General features: G+C 36.1%; 1 protein-coding gene across 1 annotated transcript; it reads right to left on the bottom strand.

The window, feature by feature from the left end:
* Positions 1-4,860: 4,860 nt before the first annotated feature.
* VIP (vasoactive intestinal peptide) lies at positions 4,861-9,761 on the bottom strand. The gene is made up of 5 exons (XM_068985508.1): positions 9,655-9,761; positions 7,753-7,875; positions 6,722-6,826; positions 5,729-5,860; positions 4,861-4,906 (listed from the first exon to the last, which is right to left on the bottom strand). Exons 1-5 carry the CDS (start codon positions 9,759-9,761, stop codon positions 4,861-4,863), a joined length of 513 nt encoding a protein of 170 aa, XP_068841609.1.
* Between the last annotated feature and the right edge of the window lie 678 nt (positions 9,762-10,439).

Genomic DNA, 10,439 nt, shown 5'->3' with positions numbered 1-10,439 from the left:
TTGCTCAAGTCGTTTACCTTTGAATCATTCTGGACTTTTCCGTTTCATATCTTCCATTTATCAGCGAAAAGCTTGATTCATTTTGAAATGTGTTGAGACCACTTCTTACCACCTGCCCTGCTGGTGCCCTGGTAGCCATATTGTGTCTCCCATGATTCATAGCAGCAGTCTCCTCATGTGTCCCCATCTTCCATCCTTAGCCCCCTTCCACCTTCTTCCCAGTACAGCAGTCAGATTGATCGTGACAACATGCATTTTGGCAAATCCAAAATTCTGCATTGTTTCTTCCTCTACTCCTCAAGCCCTTAACAGTGGCCTGTGAGGCCTCACAAGTTCTGTGCTGTGTTCCTAGTCACTCAGTCATGTCTGACTCTTTTCGACCCCATGGACTGTACCCTTGCAGGCTTCTCTGTCCATGGGGATTCTCCAGGCAAAAGTACTGCGTAGGTTGCCATTCTCTCCTCCAGGAGATCTTCCCAACTCAGGGATCGAACCCAGGTCTCCCACATTGCAGGCAGCTTCTTTACCAACTGAGCCACCAGGGAAGCATCACAAGTTCTAGTCCTTGGTAACACCTTGACCTTGTCTCCTCCTCAGCCCTTGTCCAGCTCATACTGTTCGGGGCATCCTGCCTTCCTTGCTGTTCAGGTGTGCCAGACTGTTCCCTCACTTGTTCTTGATCTTGCTTCTGCCTAGAGCACTCACCTCCCACATGTCCTCCTGGTACATCACAGTCATTTAGCAAATGTCTCTTGAAGGAATAGGGAGTCAGTTGAGAAGATTCGTATTAATGAGATAAAATCAAAACTCTTTAGGGAACTCCCTGGCAGCCCAGTGTTTAGGACTCCACGTTTTCACTGCCAAGGGCCTGGGTTTGATCCCTGGTCGGGGAACTAAGATCCCACATGCTGTGTGGCATGGCCAAAAAAATACATAAATAAAATAAAACTCTAGATTCACATTCAAATTGCACTTTAATGATGCCCAACTTTGATCTTTATAAGCTTCGTGTCTGCAAATAGCATCTAGAAGTTTTGTTTTCACTGCAGTGAGCGTTTTGCATAGAAAAGTCACTTAACAAAGACCTATAATTTGTGAAATCAGATATGAAGGAAAGGTACAGTTAGTCCAATTCATTTCAATTTGTATAAACTATTTTCCAATTACTAGTAATTTTAGACTAGTCTCTCCTCAAGTAGCCAGTTATTCTAATTGTAGCAAATGAAACTGAGAAAGGTTCTGCCTGTAATGATGATGCTTGTTCATTAATAGTTAGGGGCTACCTGATTCCACCTAACTTGATTTTCCTTGTCATTTCTTTAAGCCTTTTTGGTGAGAATTTAAGATGCATAGGCTGAGATTTTAAAAAATCCCTGCATGGACCTATTCATTTTTTTAAATCATTTTTTGGGGCTTTTATAGTTATTGTTGTTGTTGCTGTTTAGTAGCTCAGTCGTGTCTGACTCTTTGCAACCCCATGGACTATAACCCACCAGCTTCCCTGTCCACGGAATTCTCCAGGCAAGAATACTGGAGTGGATTGCCATGCCCTCCTCCAGGGAGGAGGAGTTATAGTTTTAGAGTTTATAGAGTTATAGAGGAGGGATTTATAGCTATAGAACCTTGGTTTTTCACTGAACACATGATATTCCAGAAAAAAAGAAAATTTCCAGCCTCTTTGCAAATGACTTTGACTGTAACACTATGTTCTACTCAAGGGAATGTTAATGTAAGACATCAGTTAAGAGAGAATCAGCATGCACTCTTTTTTCCCTTTTCTTCTAGGTCCCTTCCTCCATCCTGCTGCCTAAAATGCAGGTGTGATGGCTGGAACCCTAGCTGCAATTTTGGATAATGAGGAAAAGGGCTATGTCCTAGAAAATGAGGGGTGAGCTAGAAGGGGTTTAGACTACTGAGGGACTCATGGAGCAAAACCACCATGCTAACCCTTGACATTTTACTTCTGGCCTGTATTAGAAAGAAATTTCTCTCTTACTTAAGTCATAGTTATTTTAGAACACACCCAAAGTCAAATATAATTCTATCCTAAACATCACAAGAACTATTTAGTTCCTGGAACTTTGGAGCTACAACAAATTACTGCAAAGAATTAAAACAGTATAAAGAATCAAAACAACAGAAAGTGACTGCAATGATAATCAAAGGTCTTTATTTTCTATATTTAATTTCTTACAATCATTTTGGAAAAATAGTTGTTTCTCCAAATGTACTTTCACGGAAGAAAGCTGATATGACCTAAGCATTATCTGAGAGACAATGGAAAAAATCTTTATCACTGAAAAACAAGTGTTCTGTTCAGTTTACACGTTACACATACTTAACACAAGCATAAAGGAAAAGTTCAGTGTCAGAAATAGAGGCCATTCTCCTTCACTGAAACATTCTATCAGAAGAGTATTTGGCAATTAGAGATTCAAATTTGAAAGATTTAAAAATCTCATTCAAAATAAATGCTGTCTAAGAACACGGAAACACACATTTTCTGAAAATCTTTTCTTTAAAGAATTTTTTTTTAATCTTTGCTTTTGGTATTCTCTTAGATACTCTGAAGTTTATTTAACACAGCATTCTATCTGCTCAACATTCAAATTTAGATGTGCTAATTATCTCCTCCACTCTTCTGCATAGTTAAGTATGTCCTATAAATAAACACATCAATTTTGCTTGATTACTATCCTTCCAAAAAGCCTCATATAATTGGAATTAACCTAGTATTTACTTATCATTAAATATATTTTTATTAGAAAGGATACACAGCACATGAAATCACAGAATTCTCATGAGTTAAAGACAAATTTCAGAACTCACAAATAATATTTACAGTGTAAACATCACAGTTATTACATCAGAGTAAAATAAATCACAACATTCACAACACAATGTATTTTATTTGGTTTTGATATTGAAGTAGTTTTCTTGAATTACTTATGTAGAACTCAAAATAAAATTACTTCACTTATTGTTTTCCTTCAAGAATTCTGAAAAAGAAAGAATTGGTGTTTTAAGCATAAAATCATTTTTATTTACAGCCTCTGACTTTCATTTACTGATCCACTCATTTAATAAATATTTATCTTTGCACTTGATCAGCAGCTTTTGAGAGGGGATCACATTTTGGAATATCAAGAGGGAGTCTTCCAAAGAACTTATGGTTGGGAAGGGAGCCAGAATGTGAAGGGGTTCTTTAACTGCTCATAAATAATTACTTATTTGTAATTTTCCCAATTGGCTGACCAGCAAAATTTCCTGTTAAAAGAATTTGCCCAATGTTGCCCATTCAAAATAGCAAAAAATGGAGGATGGAATCTCATAAAGGGACAGAGTAATGAATCCTCTGTTATATTGTAGTGCCTATTGTATTTCTTAATTTAATGGAAAAGTCTTATTTGATAAACTTCTTTGAGAATCTGTATGTTACTCTCTTTTTTGAGCATTCGAGGAGTCTGTTTCTCTGAAATGTCTGTGCATGATGAGGAAAGGGCAGCTGCAGCACCCTTGACCACATCTCTCTCTTACAGGGATCATTTTTTGTTGTTGTTGTTGTATTGTTTTGTTTTTAAAATTTATTTATTTATTTGGAGGCTAATTACTTTACAATATTGTATTGGTTTTGCCATACATCAACATGAATCCACCATGGGTGTACACGTGTTCCCCATCCTGAACCCCCCTCCCACCTCCCTCCCCGTACCATCCCTCTGGGTCATCCCAGTGCACCAGCCCCAAGCATCCTGTATCCTGCATTGAACCTGGACTGGCGATTCATTTCTTATATGATATTATATATGTTTCAATGCCATTCTCCCAAATCAGCCCACCCTCTCCCTCTCCCACAGGGATCTTTCATGCTACAGTAGCAGAGTTGGACAGATGTTACAGAAACTGTAGAATACACAAAACCAAAAGTTTGTCCTCAGAGTCCTTTAGAGAAAAATTGTGACAACTTGATACAGTGATGCTACAAAATTTCTTTAAAGACTTGCCAAGCATTATAAAAATATTTTATGAGTTACTATAAACATTAATGTAACTCAGGAAAGAGATATGCCTTGTGTCCATGTTCACACAAAACAATTTTGATGACAACCTTGTCAACTTAGCAAAGAAAAAAAAAATCTATTTGTGTTTTCTCTACTCCAAAAATGTTTTACAGTGGATATTACTAGAGTCGTAGTATCTACACTCACTTTATAGATAAAATAAGCTAAGTTTGACTTTTACTCCATGAAGTTTATTATGTTTCAAGAACTACAATATCTGCTGTTCATCTGAAGCTATCACAACTTTGTTAATCGGCTATACCCCAATGCAAAATAAAAAGTTAAAAAAATAAAAAGAAACATAATGAGACCCAGGATGTCTTGGTATTTTCACAGTAACAAGCCACACTGTAATTTGGTAGTATTTCCTTTTACTTAAATGAGATGCTAACAGTCAATTCTGAGACTGGACTTAAATAAAAGCAACATGGCTTTACTACCAAAGAGAAAGCCAGTTTTCTCAGTAATGTGAGTCAGTCTCTTTTTTCAATATTTCTTCAAAATGACAGGAATGAGTCTGATCAAAGTAGGAGGTACTGAACTGTTTACTCATTGTGAACTGTCTCTTTCACGCTATCAGAACACTGTAACAACAGTTTCAAGGTCCACTAAGCTGTGATCCACTTAGGTAGAAGTGTCCTTCTTAGATAAGGTCTCACTGGGAGAACATTATGACGTTTTTTACCAAGTGAGTCCTACCTACTTAAATACTGAGATGATTCCTACTAGCATATAAGAACACACAGATATACTCACCACTGGGAAGTTGTCAGCAGCTTTGCTCCAAAGAGCTTTCTCATCATTTTTCTAACTCTTCAAGAAAGTCAGGAGACTCTCCTTCGCTGCTGCAGACCAGAAAGAGAGGACTGAGCTTGTGAAGACTCTTGGATGAGAAAGCTTCTAAAGCAAATGTGAAGAATGGCCTAGACTGCACAGGGTGCTCGGTTAAGTGCTCTGGGGGCTAAACACTTCTGTTTCAGGTGAGCCATTACCTTTGACTGGCTCTTCAGTCCTAAATTGTCTAAAAGCTTTCTTAAAGAATTATAATCTGGTGGGCAAAGAGATCCATCTTGCTTGATCTCACCCAAACAGAATTGTCTTGCATACTCCCCATCTAAATAAAAATAACTCTAATAAAAGAGAGAAAGGATCTCATTTCCTATAAATTGTGTTCCAATATTTACATACCATGGAGAGACACAGGTTTTACTGAATCCAAGCAGACAAAATAATTCATGGATTAATTTGGTAAAATATAGATAATTGAATTTGCAGGTAAAAAGGGAATTCCACATGGTAACAAATTGCTAGCTGACTGTCCTTCACGTGTTTTAAAAAGCAGCACTTTTGATAAAACCTTTTCCTAGACCCAGACTAGATGTCTCTACAGTCATCATTTTTAACCCTGGAGGCACATTAGCATCAACTGGGGAACTCAGAAAATACCAGTGTCCACAACCACATGCCTAGGGACACTAATTTCCTGGCATTTGGTTTAGGGTTAGGGTCAGACATCACTATTTTTTATATTCTCCAGGGTAATCTAATGTTAGCTAAGGTTGAGAATTACTGCTTCAAAGGTAGAGAGGGAGATATGTTTCCATATGCAACTACTATTTTGAAATTCAGTTATAATTTCTCATGTTAGCAAATTCTCATTTCTTTACCTTCGCTTTCCATTTAGAATTGAATTCAAGTATTTCTTCACAGCCATTTGTTTTCGAAGGCGTGTGTAGTTGTCAGTGAAGACAGCATCTGAGTGGCGTTTGATTGGTCCCTGGTCTTCTGAGATGCTATTGCTAAGAAACATGAGGATAAGGACGTCAAATAATAATTTCCTGGAGTCAGATAAAAAGGAATTCCAACAGCCAGCTCATTTTCTATCACCAAAAAAGTCTCTAAGCCTAAGGATGGGGGAGCATGGAATAATCCAATGCACTTTGACCTTTACTAGGGTGGCTTTTGCCTGGAGCATCCCAGGGACGGGGGAGCCTGGTGGGCTGCCGTCTATGGGGTCGCACAGAGTCGGACACGACTGAAGCGGCTTAGCAGCAGCAGCAGCAGCAGCAGGGTGCCTTTAGACATTCTGTCCTAACTGAGCAAATAATTTATTAAAAAAAAAAGAGGGACTAATTGAAATTGTGTTCTTCCATTGAAAGAAAGAGTTCTTTAAAAGTAAACGCTTCTTAAAAACATGAATGAATGCCTCTTCGTGAAGAGATGCCAGTTTGAGTAATGCCGTTTAAAATTCGGTTATTAACCATTTAAAGACAAAATCTTCCAATGCTTAGTTTGAGCAGGAAGTAAAATACAAACGCTATATTTTAACGCTAGCCTTAAAATTTGCTTCAGTTTAGAATATGTCTTGTTTTGTTTTTACTGTGTCTAGTTTACTTTGTTTGCCAATTTATAAATGATTATTATTTAAGAAAAATAAGTGTGTCTGGAGCCTATGAATATGATATTACTAGGAAACCTTATTTTCTTAATCCATGGGTCTAGTATATTTTATTGAAGTATATAAGCTATTTTATAGTGAAATTAAACATTATTAAGAGTTATCAGTTTTTAATAAAACAAATAAGTTGCTTACAGTGAAGATATAATTGTCTAACTTAATAACCATAACATGCTTTTTAATAGTAATAAATTCTCTTTACCTAACTCGTTTTCCAATAAGGGACTCAAGGTACTTTTTGGCAGAAAGTTGACCCAAGAGTCTACTATAGTCACTGGTAAAAACTCCATCAGCATGTCTGACATTTCTGAAACAAAGAAAAAATGATAGCCATTATTTTATAAATAGTTTGCTAAAAGATTATTTTGGCTCATTAAATAAGAAGGAAACATCAACTTATTTGATAGCGTCTCGTTCAAACTTAAGTCTGAAAGGAAATTTTTAAACAACTGAATAAATAATATATCCTAGTGACTTATTTCCAGCCCCAAATTTTGAAAAATTGAAGAAATTAGGTTTTTAAGGAGCATTTCTCAATATTAATGCTCCCTGGTAGAATCTGTAAAACTAATTCTTTTCTAAGTAATATTGGTGGGAAGATATATTTATTTTCTAATTATTTGTGGTGATTTATTTCTTCTACTCTGAATAAAGATATATGCAAGGGGAAATTATTTTGATTGTAGCAAACCTTATTATCCCTTTTGCTATTTCTTCTGCCAAAAGGTTGTAAACAAAATCTCTTAAGATAGAAAGACTCTAAAAGTCTATCAACCAAATTTTCCATCCAAATGAAAAATACTTCATGCTTTGCCTTCTGGATAGTTACTCTGTCTAAACTGGAAAGTTGCTCTGGATAACATTCTGTGAAATGAATAGCTTTTATTATTAGACACCCTTTCTTTACATAGAAGTGAAACTCTAACCTTAGAACTTTTTCCATCATGGAATCTCAAATGCTGTAGTTTTACTACTGTTGGCATAATTTCTGATGTTAAAAATGCATGCAACATAATATAGGTGGATGACTTGCTTAGCTTGGCCTGTTACAATCTCTACAAGTAAAAATTATGCAAGCATCAAGAGTTTCAATAAATCAGGCTGAATGAAGCCACAACACATGGAAACTCATAGTGCAATGCTATGAGAATAGCTTCATGGTGACACAAAAATAAAATGTTTAGATTTCAAAAAAGGATTTGCTAAAATAAAACTCAATAAAAATGAACTCACCTGGATACTTCATAATAAGGTGTGTCATTTTCAGCTAGTGCATCTTGTAAAATGTCAGTATCTGCTTTTAATGAAACTTGATCAGGTTCATTTGCTCCTTCAAATGGTATTCTGTCCCCCATCCTGGTAGGAAAAGATACAGTAAAGTAAAATACATTCCTTTCTCAGAAGCTGGTGCTTACAGTTTTACAGTCATTTGAGATGAGATACTCAAAATCTTAGGAAATATCACCCACTCATAATATATGGATGGCAAAATTGAATTAATGACTTCTATAGTTTATAAAAGTATAAATAGTAAAATTCTTGTTTATCCCATAAAACAGATGCCATACAACTTTTACAAGCTGTATGTAACAGAAGTTAGAGCTACTTAGCTCAGTCTTTCAGAACATTAAGCAAAGTACACTTCCTTAGCAATAAGTAACTTCACTTTGCAAAGTACACAGGTAGAAAGATCTTACACAAAATAGAAACTTAAGAAATTTTTTTATATTCAGTATGAAAATTGCAAGCAATTCACATATTTCTTGATGGCCAGTATCATGTGTCTCAACATTTCTCAAGATCTGAGTATTAACTATTTTTCTTTCTCTGAGTCCATTAATTTTATTTCAAAGATTCACTTTGGTGTGGTGCATTTCTATATATTGACCAAGTCCAAAGACTGTCTCCATCTCTGAATAGTCATTCAAACTCAGTGAATTTTGTCTTCAATTTTATGTAGTAGCACAATTTTAATAGGATATACAATGCTTTTACTGGAAGGCCAAGAATAGTCCTGCCTATACATGGACTTTGTGGGTACATGCACATTTTGAACACCAACACAGTTAAAATTATGTGTGTGCATGTCTTCAGTGTTACCCTATTAAGAACTGTGCTGGCTGCTGGGCATTTGTCTATCTTTGGGTGAGGCAGTTCTTGCTAGTCAGGAGCAAGCAGCCTTCTTTAAGAGTGAAGTTTAGCAATTAATGTAAGCTTCAGCATTCTTGAGATTATTCATCTCTTTTGATATAACTATTCTGATAGACTAGTTCTATTTAATTATCAAAGCAACATACAATCTGGCTTTAAGCAAATTTCACAGAAAACCATTAACAGCTAAGAGATTATTCATTCTATTGAGCATATGCTTACCTTGAACAAAGAATTGGAAATGAGAAAATAAGCAATGACATGTAAACTGGAAAGAAAAATAAAGCTAATGCAGTTTCCTTTTACTGTTTCCTTCTTTAGCATAAATTTATTTCAAATAAAGGTTTAAAGGTGAGTTGTATTATATGAATTTGAAATATGAAAGCAATGTAGAGAGCAGTAAAACGAAGGATTTGTGGTAAAAACTAAGCACCTTAAAATTCACTCACTGGGGAAGGGTAACTCAGTAGATTAATTATCTCACAATTTTTAACATTGACAAATTGATTCTGCCTAGATAGTCTGTCCAACATGATTTTATACATATTCCACTAATCAACTGTTCATGATTATTTGCTGAGTGATCTCGAAAAATGAACTCAAATGAAGTGGGCAACTAGACACCCATTTTTCTATCAGAAACTGAACTGAACTGAGGTGACAATGGAGAACAGCTAATTACTCAACTGAAACTGGTTTGAATGAAAGGAAATCCAAGATCTCTTTCTGCCTTGCTTGGAAATGTGATCCTTCTTACCCATACAACTAGTCATCGATGCTGTCTTTCTGGCCCCGAGAGTGAATTCCAAAACTCAGAACAACCATGTTGCCCTACAGTTGACAAAACTTGCTTCACAAGTCAACCAACAGATTTGAATCACTAATACATAGTTTACAAAACTGAGCTGTCTGAAATAACATATCAGAAATCCCCATTTACATGGAGGAAGACTGTTCAACTGTCTGAACTGAAAGAGAGCCTACCTCAGAGCCGAAGGTGCTCCAAAAAGAGGCCATGCCAAGGTCTGGGAGAAGAGCACGCTGAACAGCGTCAGGAACACAAGAAGCTGGGACTTACTTCTTGTTTCCATCACAGGACCTGGAAGGGGAGACAATCACAGCTGTAAGTTTTTCCAACCACAGCTGTGCCTGAAAGGTGACTCTGTGTGTCCAGCAGTAATTCCTGAGGACTCATGAAGAGTTTAGAAAAAGGGATTTACATCTTACAGAAAGTGTTAAACTGCAGTATGATTACTTTTTAAATCAAGAAGGTTTTTGGGTGTGTGAATAATGCTTGAATAGAGATTAGGATCCTTTCAACTTCTGCCTGTCTCTCACTAGGCACAAGATTGAATGCAATACTTTTACAGCACCAGAAGCAACCATAGGGCCATTTTCTTATAACAGAGTTGTAACATCCATGTTCAGTATATTTTCTAACTATGAAGCAGCTTCAAGAAACTGACGTTTCTTCTTCTACTCTAAGTTTTTAGTACCTGAGTGATGGAAAAGTGGAGTGTCATCTATTTAATAATTTGTGTATATAGATACAGATTAGTAAAATTATTTTGTATACACATTTTTCGTCTTTTAACTATAGATTTTACTGGGAGCTTAATCTCCTTAAGGAGTTTGTGTCTGAGCAAACTAATTCAATTAATAGTGTAAATTAATACCAAAAAATCACTGAAGCTCATATTACCACCAAAATATTTTCTGCCATAAAAGGAAAAATATAACAAATGCAAAGCTTGTATATTTTTACATCG

This window comes from Capricornis sumatraensis, chromosome 13 (genome assembly GCF_032405125.1).
Source record: "Capricornis sumatraensis isolate serow.1 chromosome 13, serow.2, whole genome shotgun sequence".
Taxonomy (NCBI): domain Eukaryota; kingdom Metazoa; phylum Chordata; class Mammalia; order Artiodactyla; family Bovidae; genus Capricornis; species Capricornis sumatraensis.
Note: the sequence above shows the minus strand (reverse complement) of the source record. Positions and strands in the feature narration are given on the sequence as shown.

Bases quoted from the DNA above. Each gene is read 5' to 3' on its own strand.
- VIP (XM_068985508.1), bottom strand. From the start codon at position 9,761: ATGGAAACAAGAAGTAAGTCCCAGCTTCTTGTGTTCCTGACGCTGTTC. The intron at 5,861-6,721 runs GTAAAGAGAATT...CATGTTTCTTAG, and splicing joins CTTATTGGAAAACGAGTTAG to CAATAGCATCTCAGAAGACC. The intron at 4,907-5,728 runs GTAAAGAAATGA...TCTGGTCTGCAG, and splicing joins ATTCTAAATGGAAAGCGAAG to CAGCGAAGGAGAGTCTCCTG.